The sequence below is a fragment of the Panthera onca genome, chromosome F2, assembly GCF_046562875.1.
Source record: "Panthera onca isolate mPanOnc1 chromosome F2, mPanOnc1 haplotype 2, whole genome shotgun sequence".
NCBI classification, from domain to species: domain Eukaryota; kingdom Metazoa; phylum Chordata; class Mammalia; order Carnivora; family Felidae; genus Panthera; species Panthera onca.
In genome coordinates, this window is record NC_138356.1 from 67047642 (window position 1) to 67073110 (window position 25469).

Below are 25469 nucleotides of genomic sequence, written 5' to 3' on the forward strand. Positions count from 1 at the left end.
AGTGAGCAGGTGGACTTTTTTTTCAGTTTACATTTTATTTTACTTCAGAGGACAGATTAAATCCAGTGAGCAGAAGGCTTAGAAATTTTGCTTCAGTGTGAGAACAGAGCTATAGTGATGTACTTCCTGTGCTGATAATAGCCGTGTGGAATTTGAATAAACTTGTGATCTGAGAGATTCAGAATCAGCAAATGGATCTGATTCCCATTCAAAGAAGATGATTAAATATTGGTATTTATTAGGTAACACTTACTGCTTATCAGCAAATATTGGTGCTTATAATTTGTCCTCGATTCTGTTGGTGGCATATCCTGGCACCTTAATCGACAGCTGTGTGCATAGGTTTTTCTTCTGAATTCCAGAGCAATAAGAGAAAAAAAATACATAGTACATTCAGCTAATGGCACCTAATATTTATAAGCATACGTAATAGATAATATATAATCATATATAATAGGCATCAGGATAATCCTTGTCTTAAACATGAAGAGATTTCAAGAGACTTATAAATTAATTTGGACAGAATTTAATTGAAATTATTTTGTTTTTCTTAGATATGCACTTTGCCTGAGAAATGTGCTATTGATAAGATCATCGATGCAGGCCCTCAGCTGTCTGGATCACTAGATTACAATGTAGTACATAGTAAGTGGTTAGTAGAAGTGGTCTTTTGTCAACATAAAAACTAATTTTAGACCAGCAACAATTAATAGTAATTTTTATCAATCTTTTATTCACATACGCTACAAATTTATACAAATGAATCATAGGTAAAAAAATGTTTTTAATTTTGTAGTTCTGAGCATATGAAGGAAACAGATTTGAAAACTTTAACGAATTCTTTTCCTCTTCTTATTTTTTTTCTCCTTTACCTAGTATTCAGTTGTAAGAATCTTTGCAGAAAATCAGGAATCAATTTTGGTTTCTTTTTAAATTTACTGTTGTTTAGTATTCCATCTAAAACAGCTACTTTTGCTTCTGTAGGCTTATATAACAAAGGATTTATTTATCTGGATGTACCAATATCTGATGACAGTTGTATAGCAGGTAAGTATATGCTAACACTTTCCAGGGTTTTTTGAATGGTTACTAGGTGCTGCACGTTGCATGTATCACCCTAATAAATTAGACACATAATCTAGGATCTATGATGTTAGAATCTTTCAAAGAAAGACATTTCTCTTTTGTTATGTTGTAACACATTGTGGTGGTTTTATTTAAATTCCTTATTTTTTATCTTCACGTTATTGTACATGCTATGTTAAAATAATGGAAGTCTGAAATAAATTTCTCGCATCCTAAATCAGGTTAATGTTTTCGTAAATTTATGTCCTTTTAGTCTTTGTTCAGTGCATAACTGTTTTTACAGATGTTCAGTCCTATCATAGCTATTATTTTAACTCCACATACCTGTCTTATTTTGTCATGTTGAAGTCATCTTTTTTGTCTTTATCTACTCCTCCCTTCATCCTTCATCCATTCCCTAAGTTAAACCAATATTAAGGCCCTTGTGTATTTCCTTATGGATGTATCAGTTTATTAGAACATTCTCCTATTGCTGGTTATTTAGGTTGCTTATAATTTTTCTTTTTCTTTCTTTCTTTTTTTTTTTTTTTTCCTGTAGTAGTGATATGCTTAACATCCTTGAACACAGTGAAGCTTTTTTCCTATAGGTTAGATTTTTTAACAAATTTAGGTTGTGTGTTACAGGTATGTTTTTATGTTTCCCAGCATATCTTTGAGCTATGGTTCTGTTTTTTTTTTTTTTTTAAGTTTATTTATCTATTTTGAGAGAGAGGGAACACAGGAGGGGCAGAGAGAGAGAATCCCAAGCAGGCTCCTCACTGTCAGCACAGAGCCTGATGTGGGGCCAGAACTCACAAACCTGTGAGATCGTGACCTGAGCCGAAATCCAGAGTTGGAGGCTTAACCGACTGAGCCACCTAGGCACCCCTGAGCTATCGTTCTTATTTGTTGGTATCTTTTACCATACTAAGATACTTAATATTTGTGTAATCAAATATTAATGTCAAAAATTTCCAGGGAATGACTTTGAGTGATGGTAGGGGCTTATTGCAGAAATACTCCCTCATGTCAGTGTTGAATCTTTACAGGTTATCATGCTGTATTGTATCCTGACCTTTATCTGTGTTACCATGTGTTTGCGATTCTTTAATAAATGGATTTTGAACCATGTACATACATGAATTCTTTAAATTTGGAAAGAAAATCAAAAAGTAATGAGATACTAATTCTTGTTTATATAATTGATGCTATAGCAAATAAAATACTAGTTTTACAATTTGAAAGGTTTTGACAAGGAAGAGATTTCTGGAGGACAGGGCTGGTAGTGGTTTCCTGTCACTATGGGAAAATATGAAGGCATTACTCTAGTCTTTACTGTCGTCAATCAACTGATATTGACTCATTTGAGAATCCCCTGAAAAGATAGGTTTTTGATTAGTTCATTTCAGTCCCTGTTGACTGATAGTTTGAATATTGACTCACGTTAGCACTAAGTGCATTTAAAAGATGTAGTCAGAGAAGGGCCAAGTGGATGGCTACTCCATTACAGTGGTGGGTTCTGCCATGCTTTACCTACTGTCTAGCAATGTTTGCCGGTGCGGACAGACTCAGGCTCTTATTACTGCTGAATTTACCTTCCTTATCACCGTGGAACATGGAATGTTCACCAAATTGTAATAACCAATGAAAAGCAGTTTGACAACCTGGAAGCCATCAAATTCAGCACAAAAGACGCCTGCAGTTGATTTCAGAGAAAGCATTTCAGCTGTGTTTCAACAAAACAAGCACTGTGGTTGGTGGAACAAATAAATTGGGGGAGACAAATACTTTGAATAGTCACTAAAGGGTCTGTTGTTTTTTTAAATTTTTTTGACGTTTATTTTTGAAAAAGAGGGGGGGTGGGGGGACAGAGAGAGGGGGAGACGCAGAATCTGAAGCTGACTCCACGCTCTGAGCTGTCAGCACAGAGCCCAATGCAGGGCTTCAACTCACAAACCGCGAGGTCATGACCTGAGCCAAAGTTGGTCGCTTAACTGACTGAGCCACTCAGGTGCCCCTAAAGGGTCTATTGTTAAAATATGTTTAGTCCATCATTCATCAAACTGTATACTTGTTCAATTTATGTCTCCCCTTTTGCTTATAGATTCTAGATTTCTGTTATGCTTGAATAGAGTACTTTTAAGATATATGTGTATGTATATATGTGTGTGTGTATGTGTATATATGTACACATATATGTGCATATATATGTAAATAGTCTAAAAATTCTTAAAAACTTTTGTCATACAAATTCAGACCTGTAGTTGGAATTATTTTTGTATTTGATGTGAAATAAGGGTCCAACTTGGTTTTTTTCTGTTTGGAAAACCAATAGCATTTGGGTAAATTCCAGGACTGTTTTTTCAGTAACCCATTACCACGGGGTAGAAATGTAACTTTTATCATACATTGAATTCCCCTCTCCACTGGAGCTAGTTCTGATAGTCTTTTGTCTTCACAGATTTGTTTTTATTTTTATACCATATTGTTTTGATTACAGTGACACAAAATAATCTTTAATGTTAGTTATTGCCAGGGGCACCTGAGTGGCTTGGTCGGTTAAGCATCTGACTCTTCGTTTCGGCTCAGGTCATGATCTTACGGTTCATGAGTTCAATCCCTGCCTCAGACTCTGCGCTGACAATGTGGAGCCTGCTTGGGATTCTCTTTCTCTCCCTCTGTCTCTGCCCCTCACCTACTTGCACGGTCTCTATCTCTCTCAAAAATAATACACTTAAAAAAAATTTAAAAAAATGTTAGTTACGGCCAGGCCTTCCTTGTGAGGTTTTTTTTTTAAACTTTCTAGGCTATTCTCAGGTATTTTTCTTTACACTTATTAATTTTTATTAACATGTTTAAAATTTTTATTTTGTTATTTCTTTATTGAGATATAATTGACATACACACTGTGTTAGTTTCAGATATAAATTGTAATGTTGATAGTTATATATATTGTGAAATGATCATCATGAGTCTGGTTAACATCCATCACCACACATAAAAGCAGAAATCTTTTTTCTTGTGGTGAGAACTTTTAAGATCTACGCTTTTAGCAACTTTGAGATAGGCAGTGTGGCATTGTTAACTATAGTTGCTGTGGTGTACGTTACATCTCCATGACTTACTTATTTTATAATTGGAACTTTGAACCTTCTTATTCCTTTTACCCATTTCGCCCATCCTCCACCTCTCATTTCTGGCAGCCACCAGTTCTCTGTGTATGTTAGCTTGATTTTTTTCAATATATTTTTGAGTAGGCAATATTATGATATAATATTCTAAATTTATAAAAGATTATAAAAACATCTGCTTCTGACCCCTGTGCCTGGCTACACAGTTTCTCTCTCCGTGGCCACTCTCTCAGTGGCTCTCTTAAACTTCTTGTTTATCTTTCCAGAAGTATGCTAAGCACATAGGCATGTATGCATATATCCTCTTTTGTATGGTTTTTGTTTTACGCAGATGGTGTGTTGTAATTCATACTTTTTTTTAACTTTGTATTGGAGACTATTCAGTATCTCTTTACCTAGATGTAAATTGTGTGTTTGTAACCTCTTAAGCGTCTTGGTTTCTTGTCTCTGAAATACAGAGGTATAGTATTAGACAACTCATGAGGTTAAGAGGATTAGATGAAATTGTGTGTGTCAAGTACCTGGAAGTCGTCTGGCACTTAGTATGTGCTCAGTAAATGTTTGCTATTATCCACACAGCTGATAGTGTAGGAAAAGAGTTAAGGATATCAAATAGGGGGTTTCTAAAATATTTCAAAAGAGAAACCATTGATCCTTAAAAGTACTTGGATGACTAGAACTATAGGTAACACTAAATTAGAAAATGACCCGAGGGGCGCCTGGGTGGCTTAGTCGGTTGGGCATCCGACTTCGGCTCGGGTCATGATCTCACGGTCGGTGAGTTCAAGCCCCGCGTTGGGCTCTGTGCTGACAGCTCAGGGGCCTGGGGCCTACTTTGGATTCTGTGTCCCCCTCTCTCTCTGCCCCTCCCCTGCTCAAGCTCTGCCTCTGTCTCTCTCAAAAATAAACATTAAAAAAAAAAAAAAAAAAAGTGACATGAGCCAGATCTAAAAAGTGAATAATCTGTCATTGTGATTTTTTGCAATGTCTTCGTTTTGACCACTTAAGTTTTGTCTTACTTCTCTTTGTTAGGAATAATTTAGGTTTTGGGTGCAATAGATGGTATTAGGTCCAGGAGACACAGGACCCCCAAGTCCTTTGATGGCCTGAATACTCTTCCTTCCCAGGATATTTTCAAGGGAAACGTGCACAGTGGAGAATGGTAAAGGAAAGCATAGTGCCTCTTTATTATCAGCTGGGCAGAGTGCTCTAGTAAATTGGATTAGAGTTTCTGGACCAACGAGATGGAGAGAAATGAGTATGAATCCACTTTCAGGTGAACAGCACCTGCTAGGCTGCCTCCTGTGATGAAGAAGGTCTTGCCCTTCTTAATACTGAGGCCACTGAAGAGGGTATAGAAAGAAAGCCCCAAAGAATAAGTTAGTGATTGCTGGTAAAAGTGGCCGTCGTGCAGGTGAATTTCTTCTCTTCTCAGCATGGAGCGGGGATGGTGGGAGAAAGGCAGCCAGTACAGTCTTTGTATAGTCTCTCAGTCTTTTGCTTTTCTGCCTTAGCCTAGTCACCCCTGCTGTCTCTCAGGGCATTACAACACACCCATTGCAGCCTTCCCCATGCGGAAGCAGCCCCAGTGCCCCTGCCTTTCTACCAAGTTCGTGTCCTCCAGCACTTCCTTTGCCTCAGTAATCTGAGAGGTCCATGGGATTAAATTAAATTAACTCTCTGTAGGATTTGTGCTCTACTGTCAGAGTCCTCTGTGTAGACTGGGTTGTAAATGTCCTTAACTTTGGGGGTTTTAGAAAACTTGCTGTGGAGTGGATAAAAGCAAAAGCTGAATTCAATCTCTAAGGTAGAGGTTTTTCTTTTTGAGTAGATATTTGAATTATGCTTTCTTATGTTATAAAATTGTATCACTAAACTAAGTCTATTTTGTTTTAGTTCCTCCTCTTGAAGGTTTTGTAATGAATCGGGTGCAAGGTGATTATTTTGAAACTCTACTTTATAAGATATTTGTTTCAATAGATGAGCATACTAATGTTGCAGAGGTAAGTATGAACAGTGTTTGATGAAAGACTTGGCCTCAAGATTATAAAATAATCTTTGTGTGAAGTAAAGTTATTTAATGATGGTTAAAGTGTTTTTGGAATCTATACATGGTAGAGCATAGACCATTAATATACTTACGTCACTGTTCTTATGCTACTTTTTGTATATACATATTGAGTTTTTTTTTAGTAATAACATAATTTGGCAAATAACTTTTTATATGACTTCTTGGTAAAAGGATTGTAGGCTGTTGATCGATATAGGCATTTTCTTATTTTAAATGAAACTCAAAGAGAAAAGAATCTCCCATTGTTATGGTCACTATCTAGACTCCTACTACTCTAAACATCTTAGACATAAGGAAAGGAGAAAGTTCTGATTTCAAAATTTATTCAGTCTTTCAGTTATTCTTAATTTAAAATTTTGCTCTTTATGGTTCAGTTGTTTATTACAAGCTGTGTAATAATGATAATTCTAGGAATGTAAATAATTTTTTTTTTATCTTCCAGCTTGCAAATGTCCTTGAAATAGACTTATCTTTGGTTAAGGTATGTAATTTTTATACTCTTTTTACTTATAAATACTGAATGGCTTTTATTATAAGCCATTGATAAGCTACTGAGAAATAGAGACAGTGAGATTCTTATCGCTCTCCAAGGGAGTGGGGACAGTAAAGGGGTCCTTGCAAAGATAGAAAGAAATAAGGATCCTGAAGTGGAATTTCACCCCATGCAGTGAAAGCCGGCACTCACATTCCCGTGCACGCAGGAAGCAGAATGATCAGTGTCTAGTAAGGAGTAAGGAGGTCAGTTAAAGCAACAACTTCTGCTAAACTGCACCACTTCAGCCTCTTGCTTCCTAGACAGCGGCAGGCCTGAGGGTTGGGAGCATTCGCTCTTCTACGGATGTGAAGACCTTAGCAGATGAACAGGCCTACTGAAAAATGGTTTTTTCTAGTTATGGGATGAAAATGTGTGAGGATCACTGTTAGCATAGTCCGTGGTGATATTTTCTCTCTACAAACATTCTGATGTCTGGTTCATTGTAAATGCTAATTTCCTTTCTGTTCCTTTCAGAATGCCGTTTCAATGTATTGCCGATTGGGCTTTGCCCATAAGAAGGGACAAGTAATAAATTTGGACCAGCTTCATTCATCGTGGAAGAATGTTCCATCCGTAAACAGATTAAAGTAATTCATTTATTTAGTATGAGATATTAGAGTTTCCTCTTAGGAAAAAATATTGTTTTATGTACAAAAATTTTACTTACCAACCTGTCAGTTGAGGTGAACCCTATATATTAGTGGTTTTTAATCTTTTTTTGTGTGATGAATCTTCTTTAGGATGATGAAAACAAGAACCCTTTCCCCAGAGAAAAGTAAATACGGTATTTTACATACAGTTTTTTTGTTTTTGTTTGTTTTAGTATTTTACATATAGTTTTAAAGAGTTCTCAAATTCCCTGAAGCCTGTCCATGGGTCTTAGTTAAGAACCATTGCTGTATGTGGGCAGAGCATTTGGGGGCTACGTCTCAATTTCAGGCTTGAACAAGAGACTGGATTTGGATGGATATTCATAATTTGAGTACTGACTTTAGTAGCTATTTTTATATAAGATAATTTATATGACTTTTAAAATGTGGATGTATTCTTTGTTAATAGGAGTACTTTAGATCCACAAAAGATGCTGCTCTCATGGGATGGTGGGGAAAGTAGGAGTCCTGTACAAGAAGCTTCATCGGCTACTGACACAGATACTAACAGTCAAGAAGATCCAGGTTAGCACTTACTCACTTTAATTTAGAGTGTTTATAGATGATGGCCTGTGTCTATACATACACTCACAGAGTTAACTCTCCTAGCTTTGTTCTCAGTATCATTCGTTTGGTACATAGTCATTGAGTACTTACCCATATGCTGGGTACTGTGCTAGGTCCTAAGGGTATAAAATTGACAAGAATATGGTACCTTCCTTCTGAGAATTAAGTCTAGGGAGAGAGAAGGCAGGATAACCACAAAACCCACAGCAACGTGAGAAGTGTTTTGGTGCTTGTGGGAGCAGAGGGGAAGTGCTCCCTTGTTGCCTAGAGAGGTTCAGGAAGCTTTCCTGGAGAGGAGGATAGTTGGGCTAAAAATGAATAATAGCCTGCCAGCTGGTGAGTGAGGGAAGGCCTCAGTATGGGCCAAGCACAAGGGGAGGCAAAGCTAATGGACGAGGGGGCTACATGTGGTTTATGTTGGGGTGGGGGGAGGGGAGCACAGCATAGGCTCTCATTCTTATCCCAGCCTCTTATCTGAGCCAGGTGACTCATCTGAAGAGTTTAGGCTAGCTAGTCTTAATGTTCTGTCAGTTATCAAGTCTTGGTTTATGGGGTGTCTGGATGGCTTAGCTGGTTAAACATCCGACTTTGGACTTTGGCTTAGGTTGTGATCTCGCAGTTTTGTGAGTTCTGGCCCCACATTGGTCTCTGCACTGGCAGCACAGAGCCTGCTTGGGGTTCTCTCTCCCTCTCTCTCTGTCCCTCCCCTGCTCGCTCGCTCTCAAAATGAATAAATAAACTAAAAAACAGAAAAGAAAAAAGAAGGAAAGGAATTTATTATAGGGGTGCCTAGGTGGCTCAGTCAGTTAAGTGTCCCGACTCTTGATTTTGGCTCAGGTCATGATCTCATGGTCGTGAGATTGAACTCTGCTTTTGGGTTCTGCACTGAGCGTGAAGACTGCTTGGGATTCTCTCTCTCCCTCTGGCCCTCCCCTGCTCGCACGCGTGCTTGCTCTCAAACAAACAACAACAAAAGAAATTTACTACACAAGTACCTTTAAAAAAATTTTTTTTAACCTTTTTTAGTTCGAGATAGGTGGGACTGGGACCTTTTGGGACTGCAATATTGGCTTACATTTAGTTATGTAATTTTTTTAATTATCAAAGTTGAAAAGAAATACTTTCTCATTCTAAATGATAAGCAAAGAATAATTTTCATTTACCCGATTTTACATTGATTTTTTTTTTTCTAGCTGACACAGCCAGTGTAAGCAGTTTGAGTTTGTCCACAGGATATACAAAGCGTATTGCTTTTCTCTTTGACTCAACTCTCACTGCCTTTTTAATGATGGGAAATCTTTCACCAGTAAGTCAAATTCTTGTTTAAATATGACAGTGTTTAAAGATTAGAGTTAAAATAGTTCATGCTTTTAGGTCCCTTTTTAAGAATTAGATTAATTCCTAAAAATGCAAAATGCAACTGTCTTTGTTTTATATTCCTTAGAGGAGCATAGTAACTCTTTAGTGAGGGTTACTTCTGTAATCAGAAGACTCAGCTTCACATGTCACTCACTTTTTAAGTTTAATTATATTAGACAGCGTAATATAAATGTGAGATGTTAATGCTTCATATAAGAAGAGAAAACTAGGACTTATGAACAATAGACTCATGTAAGGTGTTTAAGGTCCATTTTAAGTTTTTTTGTTTTGTTTCTGTATTACAGAACTTGAAAAGCCATGCTGTCACAATGTTCGAAGTTGGCAAACTGTCAGATGAGTCTCTGGACAGCTTTCTTATAGAACTAGAAAAGGTAAATCTGGACTGGTCAGTATGGGATGTCAGGGCATTTGGAACCATTTCTTGATACAACATCAGTTATTGATTGTATAGGTTTTCATATATTCTTGCTCATTCCTGCCTAATTCCTCACCTTAATACTGCAACAGTCATTTAGACTTTAGAATATCAAGTGGATGAACAGATTTTGTGATTTAGAAAGTGATTTGTGGACCTTATCTATCACTTAGCGTGATTTGGTTTAATGAAATGGGGTATAGAAATAGTCTATGTAATTTTTTGTACATTTTTCTAAAATAGCTTTTAATTTTCTTTAGTATGATTTTCCAAGATCTCCTTTCAGCTGTTTTATTTGAAGTTTTTGTTCCCCTTATCTTAAATCTGAAACAGTGTCCCTGGGTATCATGTTTATGTCCACTCTCACCATCCCCTTTATTATCTGGAAGACTTCAGCCAATGCTCTTAGCCACCTTCTTCTCCGTGAGGACAGCCCTACTTGGCCTTAGCTCTAAATCTGGATTGCCCTTTTGGGGTTTTCCATTTCCTAGGTTTTTTGGGTTTTTGGTGGTGGTGGTCGTGGTGTGGTAGAGGGGTGTGTGTGTGTGTGTGTGTGTGTGTGTGTGTGTGTGTTGTGTGTTTGTTTTCGTTTTTGTTTTTGTCCTCTGTTTTCCTCTCTGCAAATAGTTTCTATGCTGAATCTGTTACTTGACTAATAATTTTGGTACCTTTTGTGTTTTCGTGGTGAACTCTGTGTATTAAATGTGCTACTTAGAGGATTTTATGATTCCATTATCCTTTATATCTTAAGAAAAAGACCATGACATTTTTTCACTCTTCCTTCTCCATAAATTTTTCATTTTTTAAGGGCAGAAATGTATTTGAGATAATCCTTGCTATTAATTGGTCTCTTATTGTTACCTTTATACATCCATTATTCCCTCAATACTTTTAACACCTTGTTAACCCCATTTCTTGTTGTGTATTATCTTGGCAAATTTGCCAATAAATTTTTTATTTTCTAGCACATTCTAAGTTCTGTTTTTCTGATTTTTATTTTTCTCACCTCCACTAGTCTTTTATCACGTTTAGCAAATTGGAAGATCACTTTATTTTTTATATATCTATATTCTCTTATATCACATAGTTATTTTTGGGAAGGCCTTTTAGTCTGAAGTCTAGTTTTTAAAAATAGTTTCTTAGCTATTTTTTAAGAAGCTTCATCTTGATGAGGCTTAAGTGGTTATCTTATTTTTTAATGCAGATCTAATTTAGTCATTTTCCCCTATAGACCTGTCTTTCCATTTTGTGTGTTGTTTCTGGGATATATGTGTTTTTACGTATTGAACAAGTACCTGACTCAGTGTCAGAAGAACATGCGTTAAAATGAAGTCCAGTGAGCACAGCGGTTTTGTCCACTATTCAATCCATACATCCTAGACAGGTCATCCATAGCACATAGTAGGGACTCAGTGAATCCTCGTTGAATGAATTTAAGCTGTATATTTAGTAGTGTTGAAACAGCCGTGTTGAATCACATACTCCACTGAGCCTTGCAGCCAGTGATACAGAACTGTGGACACGGTGATGAGAATTAGGGGCGTAATTGGTGACCATGGATTGGAGTACTCTTCTGGAAGAAGCAGAATGTAGAATGTGGATCTTAGAGTTTTTTTAAGCACTCCATTTGAATCATACGTGAGACATACAACTTATATAATGGTGTAATTTAACATTATTTGGTGTGTTAGTTTTACTTGCTGGGATAATTTCTATCATCTTCAAGGATGTATTCAAATAGAAACTCAACTGAGATTTAAGCTAATGTTTGTTTCAGTATTGCCTGGGCAAATTTGTGGTTTATTGATTCTTAATGTCTTAATATCTCTACTGTATGGTTACGTATTAGGATGAATGGTTTGAGAGTGGTACTGCAAAACTTATTTTCTCTTGGTTTAGGTTCAGAGCACTGGTGAAGGAGAAGCACAGAGATATTTTGATCATGCACTTACTCTGAGAAACACAATATTGTTTCTGCGTCATAATAAAGATCTAGTTGCACAAACTGCACAGCCAGACCAGCCCAATTATGGTATGATAAATGTACTTGATTTTGAAGACATGATCCTATGGAACTTCTTTAAGAAATTAAACAGGTCACGCTCACTTATTTAATACATTTTGTGTAGATGGCATGTCGAGTTTGCAACTAAAGGCTTGTTTTGTGAAGTTCTTTGCTCGTGAACTCTTTCTTACCTGATTTTACTCTTTCTCCTTTCTTATGTGCCACTGTAGTATTTGTAGCATTTAAGTCTGTTCAGTACCTATAAGAAGGGTTGGAGTGTTTAATTTGTTTAAGTGGCTGGACGGAATTTAGAACAGGCCTCAGTTTGAGGGGTGAACAAGTGCCAAAATGTAGTTGTTTTAAGAAGCATAAAATTTCATGAGTGAAAGATTCCATTGTATAAAAATAATAAACAGGAGCTTCCTGTTGAAATGCTGCTGTAATATTTACTAAAGTATTTTACTTTAACAAATAAAAAAGAGGACGGAGAACCTCTTTTTAAAGAGTAAAAGAGGTAGTGACACTTGTAATCTGTGATGAGCCCTACTGTGGCGATCACCTGGCATGCGCTGTCAGTGTTGGGATAGACGAGGGTTCCCAAACTGGGGGTCAGTGGATGGTAGGTACTGCGTTGTGCAGCGCCATCCAGGAATATATGTTTTGAAAAGATGACGTGGCCTGGGCACCAGTGAAGAGCATTTGGCTCAGGTCCTCAGACATTCGCAGGAGCTGCATCTCGGAAGTCTGTGAAATCTTGGCACCACGATAATATTTACTCTCACTCATTCTTTCATTCACTTGATAGTTCTGTTTTCTGGCCAAGAACCGTCGAGTTTCTTAGTGACATCCATTTTCATTCTACTTCTTTCACTAGCATCTGGCTTTCAACTCCATTTAAAAATTTAAGGACGGGGGCGCCTGGGTGGCTCAGTCGGTTGAGCGTCCGACTTCGGCAGGTCATGATCTCACACTCTGTGAGTTCGAGCCCCGCATCGGTCTCTGTGCTGACGGCTCAGAGCCTGGAGCCTGTTTTGGATTCTGTGTCTCCCTCTCTCTCTGTCCCTTCCCCGCTCATGCTCTGTCTCTCTCTGTCTCAAAAATAAATAAAAAACATTAAGAAAAAAAAAATTAAAAAAAAAAATTTAAGGACGGAATCAGTTGTCACTTCACAAAAGTGATTGTGGAGGTGACTGCAAAGCTGCCAGGTGGTTGAGCTGAGTGAGGCTGGACACGCTCAGTTTCCTGTGACTGGGCTCTGCAACCTTTGCGTGTCGGGTGCAGAGACAGACATGAGCAGAAAGAGGAATGGTCCCATGCTGGGGCTCTTTTTGAGATTGTTCGTAAATAGTTAAAACTGAGAATATTAAATCAAATGCCAAGAGGCCAAAGCACTTACTCATAAGTGTTTGTTAATAGTAACCATTTTTTGGCTACCAAATGTTAGATCATGTGACCTAAGCGATGAGCAGCACAATCTTGAAGATGTCTTTGTACGTAAAAGTTACCGGGACTTTTTAGTGACTTACGGAAATAACAGGTTAGAGTATTTGAAATACTCTGCTATAACCATCTTAAAATAAATCATCCTTCTGTGCTCATGATAGAATGCAGGGATGTTGGTGCTAGTGGCCAGGCAAGTTTAACTCATTTTATAGATAAAGAAATTGAAGGTTGTCTCAGTCAGATTTCCTGCCCATATAATCATTATGGTCTGTGTGATCAGTCAGTGGAAGAAATGGGACTTAAATCCATGTCTCTTGAATTTTTTTTTTTTTTTTTTTTTTTGGCTCTGTCCCTTTTATTAACTTCTCTTGAGCACCAGCCTTTTTTTTTTTTTTTTAATTTTTTTAATGTTATTTATTTTTGAGAGAGAGTGAGAGAGAGAGACAGAGCATGAGTGGGGGGGAGGGGCAGAGAGAGAGGGAGAGATAGAATCCAAAGCAGGCTCCAGGCTCTGAGCTGTCAGCACAGAACTCAACACGGGGCTCAAACCCACAAACCACAAGATCGTGACCTGAGCTGAAATCGGATGCTCAACCAACTGAGCCACCCAGGTACCCCAGGCACTAACTAAGCTTTTTATTGATTTATTCATAAACGACCTCTCACTTAGTAATCTGGACTAAACTTTTTCACCATTAATCATTTATGTACCAGAATGTATGTTAAAGGGAAAACCTAAACCTTATCTGTGTGAAAGTAGTTAAGTTTATTTTTCTAACCTCGGAGGTTGGCTTGATACTTGACGGGTTTTGGGTACCAGTTAAAGCTTTTGTTGTTTAGTCTCTCCTCTCTCAGATTTTTTTATCATTTTTTTCACTCGTGGCTGTGATTCCTCCATTTTATTAAATTTGCTCTTGAATTGTTGTACTTAATCAAACATAAGTTTCTCTACTCTTTATAGAACTTTTCCCCTTCTCTCCTTTTCCTAAGCCAACTGCTCACCTCTCATTGTACTTCAAAATGAACATCACATCTGGGTCCAGCCAGTCTTGTCTTACAGCTGCTTTCGGTTCTCTGTCTTTACTTTGTTTGCCAGAGGTGTGGACCCGATGTTCTTCCTGACATCTGTAGGACTCTCTCTCCTCCATTAACATTAAATCACAGACTCCCTGCGGTTTTTTTTTTTTTTTTTTAAAACATCCTATTTGGAAATATTTTAAATTTACTAAAACAAATAAAAGTAGTATAATTACTTTCAGCCCAGAATTTGGGAGTAAGTGAAGTATCATGGTGTTAACTCCACTAAATTTTTCAGGGTATGTTTCTTTTCTATTTTTTTCAGTGTTTATTTTTGAGACAGACAGTGCAAGCAGGGGAGGGGCCGAGGGAAAGGGAGACAGAATCAGAAACAGGCTTCAGGCTGAGCTGTCAGCACAGAGCCTGTCGAGGGGCTCGAACTCACGAACCGTGAGATCGTGATCTGAGCCAAAGTCAGACACTTAACCGACTGAGCCACCCAGGCGCCTCCTCTCAGGGTATGTTTCCTAAGAATAGGGCTATGCCCTCACATCAACTTCAGAAAATGTAATGTTGATACGGTAATCTACCATTTGTATTCCAGTTTATCAGTTGACCTAATCATGTCCTTCATAGCATTTTCGCCCTTCAAATGCAGGATCTGTTTTAAGATCAGATCTGCATGAAATTGTTATGTCTCCTCTATCTCCTTTATTCTGGAACAAATCTGTAACCTTTTTAGTCCTTTAGAACATTCTTTTTTAAGAATATAGTCCCTTTTTGTTGGTTTTGCCAGAAAGGTTCTCACCTGGGGTGTAGGTGATGTTTCATTGTGATTAGTAGATTCAGGTTGTGCGCTCAAGTCTAGAGTATCATGTAAGTAATGTCATGTCCTAAGGGTATGACATCTGGATGCATGTGATTTCCATCTGTCCCCCATTGTGATGGTAATTTTGATCACCCAGTTAATGTGTTTTCTGATATTTCCACTGTACAGTTAATTATTCTCCCCACCCTCAACTACTAAGTAATGTGTGGGCAGATACTTGAAGACCATGCACGTATCCTACTCCTCATCAGTATTTCCTCTCAGACTGAGCATCCAGTGATGGTCCTGTCTGAACCATTCTTTACTGTGATGGCTGCAGATTGATCACTTTTTTCCAATTCCAGCACTTCTTCCAGTAACAGCTGGGACTAGGCATTCTTTTATATTCTCAGTATGGATTGATGAATTCCTGTTTTTTTCAGTGGCTTATAATCAGTCATTGCTCTCTTAATTCGTATGCTGCAGTTGTCTCAGATTTTGCCAGTGGGTTCCCCTTCAAGCTGCCTCCTGTTTTCTTGTGCCATGCCTCCATCCTTTAATTTTTTTTTTTTTTTTTTTTTTTTTTTTTTCCACTTTTGTCGCAGTTGTTTTCTCTCTGGCAAAACAGTGTTATCTTCTCTTGTACTTCTGTCCCATTCCTGGAATCAGCCTTTTCTCTTAGGAGCCTGGTTTCTCATACTAGGGTATGATATTAAAGACCTCCTGGTGCTAGTTGTGCTCAGTACTTCTGTGCCCTTCCAGCAGGCCATGTGTTTTTTGATTCATTCTTGGCTTGAGTGAGAGATGGGCCAACTTGACCTTCCAAAGTTTCTTTCAGCCTTAAATATCTCTTTTTAGAGGGCAAACAGAATTGGTACTTTCCGAAAGGATTAAGAATGGGAACACTTAAAATCTGTTGCGTGCTGAGTGAGTTTATGCTTTACGGACCGGCAGTCTTGGGTACATATTGTTAGCTGAGGAACTCGTTCCTATGCCATACTCAGAACTTGGTCTTGAAGCTCTTTGTAGAAATCAGAAATTGGGGGAGGCAAGGTGACAGCTTTTTTTGTGGCGCTTAGGTCTTCATGATATGCCATTGCCCTGGCGTGGCTGGGGATGGAGAGGAGGCAACGTGGAGCAAGCACATACTTTTAAGGGAAGAGGTGGCCTCACAAAACACCAGTAGACCATTAATCTTTCTAGACCAGGGAATAAAGACCCTTAGTTTTAAGTCTTAAAGTGTCTTAGTGGTCTCCAAGGAAATTGGGCATTTTTAATAGAGATAACTCTGTGAAAACAATGTTTAAATATCAAGGCAATATTTTATTTTAGACATTTACAATATTTAAATATTTTACCAATATTTTGTCTTGGACATTTTTGCTTCACATTGTCAGTCTTTCACTCTATGTGTATGCTTGATCATAATTCAGGTTTTCCTCTGGATCTCTTACGCTGTGAAAGCCTTCTTGGTTTGGACCCTGCAACTTGTAGCAGAGTTCTGAACAAAAATTACACACTACTCGTCTCCATGGCTCCTCTCACCAACGAAATCCGGCCTGTGAGCAGCTGCACCCCTCAGGTAAAGAGCCACCTGGAGTGTCACTAGCCGTGGCATTTCAGACTTGCTCGTGGTGACTTGAAGAAGAGGCTTTCCGGTTTGATTGTGTTATCTCAATTTGCTGATACCAGATATGAAGATCAGGGATCAGGAAGCAGCTTTGTATTTTATGCTGTTGTAAGAAGTTCAGTTCGTTGGGTAGAGTTGGTGCATTTTATTCATGTATCATCTCGTGATTGGTGCCACATTGAAGTTTTCTTGATGAATGCAGTATTTTAAAGAGAATGTTTTGGATGCTCTAGGAAGGAAGCCTGGATCGCCTTGAGGGATCAAGTCAATTAGGAAAAATGAAATGTTTTAGAAGTAGGGCTATGATGGTAAATAAACGGGAAAGATTGCGCTTGAAAGCTAGAACTTTAGTTATCTCTGAAACTGACTTGTGAAAATTACTGCTGCTCTTTTACTTTTTCAGTGTAATCAGTTGTGTATCTGTGTACTTTGCAAGGATGCCATTTCAAAGAGGCGGGATCACATAGCTGTTCTTCAGTGCTGCATCCTGCCTGGTTTCCTAGATATGCAAGGTTAATGGTGTAGAAGAAAGGAAGGGATCCTTGTATAAGGTTGATTTCGTTGCTGTGCTGTTCTAGCTGCCCTCATGAGCACACCTCCCTCACCTCCAAATTCGTCCTCTGTTCGGTAGGAGTGGTTACAGATTTTACATTGACCAACTTTTTTTTTTTTTTTTTTTTTTCATAATTCTTTGTGTGTCCCCCCAACCCTATCCCATATACACATTTCCTCCTGTTCTGTAACACGATTTCTAGGCACAGTAGGAATCCATGAACTGAAGGAATGGTAAGATGGATGGAAGGTTAGATAGTCCCTTTGTGAGGAATTGCATGTGACTAATGACAATAACTAACTTTGAAATAGAGCTTATTATTTGACAGGCACTGTTTTAAACCCTTTTGAGCAAGCGTACAATGTCTTTACAGGGTAGATATTTTGTCACCACATTACAGAAAAGCAAAGAAGTAACCTTCTTAAGGTGATACAGCCGAGGGGGGCGAGGCCAAGATTCAGACCTTGGTGTTTTCCTTCAGGGTCCATCTCCCAATTACGGTGATAAGACGTGCTTTCTCAATTCTGGAATAACATGGAAACCGCTTGGATGGAGCGTTTAAAATTTATTTTCATAAGAACAATAGCAGTGAACATTTATGTGAGGCATTAGCTGTTTGTAAGACCATCCTTGGTCCCTTGTGAAATTTGGCTGCTTTTGAGAAGTATTATAACTTTATCTTACTCGTTTTACGATTACAGCATATTGGACCAGCTATCCCAGAAGTCAGTTCTGTCTGGTTTAAACTATACATTTATTACATCACTGGGCAAGGACCACCATCTCTTTTACTGTCCAAAGGTACAAGACTTCGGAAACTGCCAGATATATTCCAGGTATGTTGTGTGAGGTTTGTTTCTTTAGTTGGTTTTGAGGAGGGTAGAGATTGGTAAGCAGCATTATAGCATTGTATATAAACTGAGATCTTCTTAGTTTTTGTTTGTTTTTTAAAATTTCTAAATGCCATTTTATCTTCATTCATTTCTTTTCCGTAGGGTTATGATCGATTACTAATAACATCTTGGGGTCATGACCCTGGGGTAGTCCCTACGTCCAACGTGCTCACGATGCTGAATGACGCTTTAACACATTCGGCAGTTTTGATTCAGGTACAGTTGCTTTGTTTGAAACAACTGGTTTTGGATTTTTATTTTTAAAGATTCTAATTTGTTAAGTCACAGTCAGATGTCGGTGATTTGAAATTTGTAAAGCTGAAACATAAGAGATGAGATACGGATTTTTGCCCTGGCCTTTGTCCGGCAGTGTGGGAATCCCAGAAACAACATGGATTTTGTAGTGAGACCCAGACTTGAATTCCAGCTTCACATTTGCTACCTGTGTGGCCATAATTGTTTGATACATGTAATCGCTCTATCGAGGTATAATTCACGTAGTGTACGGTTCACCAATTTAAATTGGTGAACAAAAACCACTTCAGTGTTTTTTAGTGTAGTTGCAGGTATCCACAGCCGTCATCAAGCTCAATTTTAGAACATTTTCATTACCTCAAAAAGAACTCCCGAACCTTTAGTTCTCAGTCCCCTAGTCCCCAGCCCCAAACAACACTAATCTACTCGCTCTTTCTCTAGAATGCTTCTTCTGGGCATTTCACACACACAAAGTCACGTAATGTGTGGTCTTTTGTCACCGGTCTCTTGTACTTGGCAGAATGTTCTTGAGCTTCATCATGTTGTAGCGTGTTACCAGTCCATCATGAGTCATTACTGCGTTCCTTTTTACGGCCAAATAAGAAGTCCCTTGTACGAATATACCACGATCTGTTTCTCCCATTCATTGTTGACGGACACTTGGGTTGTTTCCACCTTTTGGCTATTAAGAATCATAGTAATCACTGTTACAACTGTTCATTTATAGGTTTTTGTGTGGCCGTATTGTCATTTCTCTTAGGTATGTGGTTAAGAGTGGAAATGCTGCATCACATGGCGATTCTGTGTGTAACTGTTTAAGGAACTTCCAGGCTGTTTTCCAGAGTGGCTGCACCACTTTCCATTCCCACCAGCACTTGGTATTATCTGACTTTTTAAGTTAGAACCCACCTGGTGGGTGTGAATGGTATCTCATAGTGGTTTTGATTTGTGTTTTCTTGATGCCTGGTGATGGGGCCCTCTTTTCACGTGCTAATGAGCTGTGTGACATTTTGAAGATACTTCTGTTAGTTTCCCACCCATGAAACGGAGATGGTAACATTTACTGTATAGCAACAAAAAATAATGTAGCAGCTAATGGCGAGATAAGCAATTTATAGTCCTAGGATTGTTGAGAGAATGAATTAAGAATGTGCTGAAGTGTGCGGCACACTTTCTGTTTCATAATAGGTTCTCGATAAAGATTTCATTGGTTTATTCAACTATCAATCGTTATGTGCCATATTCTGTGCTAATTAACGTGGATACACAAATAAGTCACGGTCCCTGTGTTCAAGGGATTTAAGTCTGGTGGGAAAAGTTGCATAAGCAGCCAGTTTCCGTTTTTTGCTGAGTGCTGAATAGAATTATCTACGCTGCAAGCATTAGAGAGAAGTACCTAGTTCAGCCTTGAGGCAAGGAGAAAGGCTGAGGGGACACTCAGAGAAAATGAGACTCAGGCTGCATACAGAAGGATGATACAGAAGAGAGCCAGGTCAGGCACAGGGGTTAGCATGAATAAACCTGTGGGCAGAGATGTTTTTCTTTTCCTCCACTGCTATTTCCATAGTACCTACAACAGCACCTGGCTCAGAGTAGCTACTTGCGAGTGTTTTGATGTAGGCAGGCCCTGGAGAGTAGTGTGCCTTGACCCTTTTGCTGCCGAGCTTTGGCTGTACCCTATAGATTGATGAAAGAGAGCAAAGGGTGCTGAGCAGGGGATTTATGTGGTCAGTGTGTCTTGGGAAGATCAGCTTGGAGAGTATGCTGAGAAGGGTTGGGTAAGGTAAGATTCTTGAAGCAAGAGGACCAATTAGCATTTGGTGTAGGAGTCCCGATAAGAGGGGAAGTCAGCCTAGATTAGAAGAATAAGTACTGAAAGGAGGAACTGGGTTCAATAATTCTTACAAATTAAAATTAATAGAATTGATCAGATGTCTGAGAAGGCTATGAGAAGAGGAAGGGTAGGATTCCTGGGGGATTGGCTTGTGAAGGTGGAAGAATGGTGATATCCCTGCTTGAGCAAACAGAGGAGGAAGAGCCGGTTGATGGGGGTCAGATGATGTGTGTTGTGTTTGGGGCAGGCTGAGTCTAAGGTGCCTGTGGGACATTTGGGTGGTAGGGCTATCTAGTCGGTAATGGAAAACATTTTGAAATCCAGACGAGAGTTGAACAGGAAGCATTGACTTGAGTGTCCGCATCAGCACGTGGAGGTAGTTGAAAGCACGAAGAACAGGGTGCGTTCGCCAGCAGGGGGGACACCTAGCAGGGGTAGTGGTGGCAGATGACCTCATAGGATGGGTGAGACGTGGGCTCGAGTCAGTCTGCCTAAGTTAAAATCTTGATTCCACCATTTATTAGGAATCTTGGGCAAATTAAATAATCTTGAATTCCTTCACCTGCAAACTAAAGATAAGGGTTCCTAAGGTCGTTGAAATGAATGACCGAATTGCACCATCTACATAAAATGCCTGTACCTGTGCCTAGCACACGGGACGGTCCCAGAAGGCGTTAGCCGTGTGGCGGTAGTGGTAGCAGATGTGGCCCAGTTTTAACGTGTTTATGAGGAGTTTTGTTTTTGCTAAAAAAGAATGTCTCTTTTATTTTAAGTTTTATGGGAGAAATTCATCTTGCTGGAACTTAAAACACAATTTTGATTAAAACCACGCTTTCATCGTAACAGCCTTGATTGGGGTATAAATCATAATGGTACCGATGAGGTAAAAGTGGGCTGCCAGAAGAAATACATTCGGGTTGTTATACGCACCATTGAAATGAGTGCAGTTTTTCTCTGAAATAATTTTTTTCTTGTGTATCAGAGTACTTTGAATTTAAATAATGCAAAGGGTTTTTTCAATGGAAAAATGTATAGATCCCCAGTGTTAAATTTTCTCTTGTAGCGATACTAAATACACATAAACATAAAATTAAGTTCTTCATTCTTATTATTCTTAAACAGTTATAAAACCAAAATAAACCTGGGGATTTAAATTAAAAAAAAAAAAGAACCCTTTAAAACTAACAAAATTCAAATGAACATTAATTGAAAGTAATAGATAAAACTAAATTATTATTTGTAGCATGGGAGTGGGGTGGTTAGACTCAGATTTTTTTAATTCAGTTTTTGAGTTGATAGAACCTTCGCATGATTCAGAAATAAAACACTGTTAAAAGATGCATGGAGGAAAGTATCACTACCCTTCCAACACTATCTGCCCAGTTCTCCCCATTTCTTTTCCTAACCAGATACATTTTTAGTTTCTGCTGTACTCTTCTAGAATTTCTTTATGCAGATGCAAGCCAACACACAGTGCTATATCCCCATGCTTTTTTCACTTAGCAACTGGAGACCTTTCCATTTCCGTTCATAGGGAGCTTCCTTTTTTTTTTTTTTTTTTTTGGTAGCTGCATTGAAAATACATACGTTGATTTGTTTAACCACAGTTGGGGGCATTCATAATCATATAATTTTGAATATGTCACTAAGTACAGGTGTTTGAGTTTTGCATTCCTAGTTCATGATATGCCAGGTGACTGATGATGGGATTCCTTCACCACTTTTCTTCTCTTGGACCTGCAGCTAACCCTTGTATGAGTGTGCCTGATTTCAGTCTTCAGTTGTCTCACACCTGATGTACCTGTTCAGTCGGCCTCTCTTTCTCGTTAGCCGTATGTTCATTTAGAGACACATTGTCCTATAAGTTAATACACACTTAAGGTCTTTGCTTGCTGAGAAAAATTAAAAATTGTTGAAAGATTTTTGATGGTATGTTAGTGTAGAATATGCCATCACATGGCACAGTCTTGTTTATTGTTTGACTGTTACTGGAAATACAGATTTCTTGTATAACTTTCAACTGTGTTTCTTCATGTTTAGGGACATGGTTTGCATGGGATAGGAGAAACTGTCCACATACCTTTTCCATTTGATGAAACAGAACTACAAGGAGGTATCTTGCTTTTAAATTATATCTGAGTTCTTTATCATTAATCTTTGTCAACAGTTTGGTAGAAAACATAGCAGGAAGTGAATTCTTAATACTTTGAGTTCAAGGGTCTTTAAAAAAAATTTTTTTTTTAATGTTCATTAATTTTTGAGAGAGAGAGAGAGAAAGCTCAGGCCCATAAGTTGGGGAGGGGCAGAGAGAGAGGGAGACGCAGAATTGAAAGGTCTCAGGCTCTGAGTTGTCAGCACAGAGCCTGACGGTGGGGCTCGAACCCATGAACCATGAGATCATGACCTGAACCGAAGTCAGACACTCAACTTACTGGGCCACCTAGACACCCTAGTTCTAGGGTCTTATCGTTGCCACTTTTAAAGAGTATTGGCAAAGGTAGTTTTCTTTCTTTCTTTCTTTTTATTATAATTTATTGGCAAATTGGCTAACATACAATGTATAAAGTGTGCTCTTGGTTTTGGGGGTAGATTCCCGTGGTTCATCGCTTACATACAACACCCAGTGCTCATCCCAACAGCAAAGGTCGTTTTCTGTCATGTGCCTTTTCCCATAAAGAACTAGTAGAATAAGACTTATTTAGGACCTTTGAAGGAATACTAGTTTGCCTTGGAGATGAAGAGAATCAGTAGGTCTCTGTTTAGGTGAGAGACTAGATTTTCCTCTCTGTTTAGCCTTTTACTTTTCTTTTATTATTTATTTGGAGGCTGGGGGAGAAGAATTCATAGGGAATTTTTTTACCCTTAGAAAGCCAATTTTTTCTTTCCCAGTGTTACATACTATTTGCCTCCCTCTTCCAACCCAGGAGCTTTTTTAGGTGATTTAGAAATACATGCCATTGAATATGGGTATAATACTTTACGGTTTACAGAGTACCTGCACGTATTTCCTCTTTCAGCATTTGATTTTGTTGTTAAATGTTACTTTTTGCAATTAGGATTTGAGTGGATTATAGAGTTTGAACTAAATAAAGCTAGTTAGAATCAAGGGCAGGGGGAAAACCCGTTTAAAGTGTTCTCTTTCTAGAATTGGATGTGAACTAAGTACATTTGGTATAAGATGTTCAGAGAATATCTGTTAAAAGCAAATTTATTCTTCCTTTTGTTTAATATAGGAGATGACCCTTTCTCTGTCAAATATTAGGAAGGTATATATGTTCAAAAGAAAAATAATACGATTAAAACTTAACATATATCTATATAGCACTACTCCATGTAAAATTGCTGTTGTATAATCTTATTTTTCTGGTTCTTAGAGCCACCTTGCTTGAATTTTTAGAGAGCAGTGAATGGTTCAAGTAATCTAATTTTTGTTAGTTTATATAAGAACTTAATGTTCTCCCAAAATAATAGAGTGGGGGAAAGGAAGATTTTTAAAATATCTTTTTCCTTTTCACATAGCCAGACTGCGGAAGCCTCATGTTTGAAATTAAGTTCTCTCTCTTGCCTGTTGTGAATAAATGTGTACAAAGTTTAGAGAAGAGTTTTCTCTTCCAAAAAATAGCCCCTTTTCAATAAGTACTTCTCTGCAATTAAACTTTGCTATTTAATCCTCTGATACTTTATAAATTCTGTGGAGGGGCGCCTAGGTGGTTCAGTCGATTAAGCATCCGACCTAGGCTCAGGTCATGATCTCATGGTTCGTGAGTTCGAGCCCCACATCAGGCTGCACTGAGAGTGCAAAGCCTGCTTCCGACCCTCTGTCTCCCTCTCTCTCTCTGCTCCTCCCTTGTTTGCACACATTCCCTCTCTCTCTCTGTCTGTCTCTCTCTCTCAAAAATAAACATTTTACAAAAATAAGTTCTGTGGAAAAATATTAGTTCACCTGAAGATACAGGCTAGTGACAACAGGATCTTAAAATTTATACAAAATCTCAAAAACTGATTAATAGCTCTCTTGCCTTGAGAGATTGTGTCAATTATAAAAGAATCTTCATATCTGAGTATAGAGCATATTTCTGTTATAGAAGTTCATGTATTTATAAAACTTGCACTGGTATTTAAATAATTTATTAAGGATATAATTTCAAGTCCTTTTTGGCGTTAGTCTAAATAGGAATAATTTTACTTTAAAAAGGTTTTCAAAAATATAATGTGTATTTAATACATTTCAAAAATGTAATGTGTATGTAGTACATAGAAGCCCAACAAGGAAGCATTTGAGGCAGAATAGAACCACGAAGAGAAGTCTAGAGAATTTGCCACTGACCAGCCCAACTTCTTATTTTATTTTTTTATTAAAAAAATATATATTTTTTAATGTTTATTTATTTTTGAGAGAGAGAGGCAGAGCATGAGTGGGAGGGAGACACAGAATCTGAAGCAGGCTCCAGGCTCTGTGCTATCAGCACAGAGCCCGATGTGAGACTTGAACCCACGAACTGTGAGATCATGACCTGAGCTGAAGTTGGACACTCAACCAACTGAGCCACCCAGGTGCCCCTGACCGGGCCCTGTTTGCTTGCTTAGCACATAGTTTGTTCTGATACCGTAAATGCCTCCTGGAGGCTATAAATAAATCTGTGTATGCCAGCCTTTTCCATTCACAAGTAGGTTTTTGTTGGAATCAGTGTTGATAGATTCAAGTATAAAAGGAGTTCTGAGAATTGTTCAATAAAGGTATATTTACATTTTTGATGTTGTTTTATGTTACAAAACTATGTACTTACAGTGTAACGTCACCCCTTTGTTCTTAGAGTTCACTCGCGTCAACATGAGTGTTCATAAAGCCTTGCAGATATTAAGGAACAAAGTGGATCTGCAGCATTTTTGTGGCTATGTCACCGTGTTGAATGCTTCGAGCCGCCTTGCACACAGAAAACTCAGTGACGCTTCTGATGAGAGAGGTCAGCCAGTGGTTGGGTTCTCTGAATTAAGGTGGTTGTACTGAGTTTATTGTAATCTTAGTATTTTAAGAAGCAGGGACTCTTGTGGGGATGTCGAATTATGTAATACTTAGTGTTTTTTCACTAAGGTGAGAAAAAATTCTGTGAAAATACAGAAGTACTGACCTGGGGTTAGAGTACGGAGTGGTTTTTAGGTTTTAGCCCTTTCTTTACTGTTGGCTCTGTGGTAATAGGCTTTAAATTAAGTTCCTCT

The 25469-nt window shown here is 38.3% G+C and overlaps 1 protein-coding gene across 1 annotated transcript in view; it reads left to right on the top strand.

The window, feature by feature from the left end:
• The window catches only part of FAM91A1 (family with sequence similarity 91 member A1), a 43714-nt gene that overhangs the window by 10253 nt on the left and 7992 nt on the right, over positions 1-25469 (top strand). Inside the window, exons 7-20 of the mRNA XM_060611266.2 lie at positions 555-645; positions 985-1047; positions 6093-6199; positions 6710-6748; positions 7277-7389; positions 7862-7977; positions 9213-9325; positions 9684-9770; positions 11714-11846; positions 16521-16669; positions 17972-18106; positions 18266-18379; positions 22293-22365; positions 25067-25216. Of these exons, the coding sequence (XP_060467249.1) occupies positions 555-645; positions 985-1047; positions 6093-6199; positions 6710-6748; positions 7277-7389; positions 7862-7977; positions 9213-9325; positions 9684-9770; positions 11714-11846; positions 16521-16669; positions 17972-18106; positions 18266-18379; positions 22293-22365; positions 25067-25216 (1483 nt within the window). The remainder of the gene's footprint in view (positions 1-554; positions 646-984; positions 1048-6092; positions 6200-6709; positions 6749-7276; positions 7390-7861; positions 7978-9212; positions 9326-9683; positions 9771-11713; positions 11847-16520; positions 16670-17971; positions 18107-18265; positions 18380-22292; positions 22366-25066; positions 25217-25469) is intronic.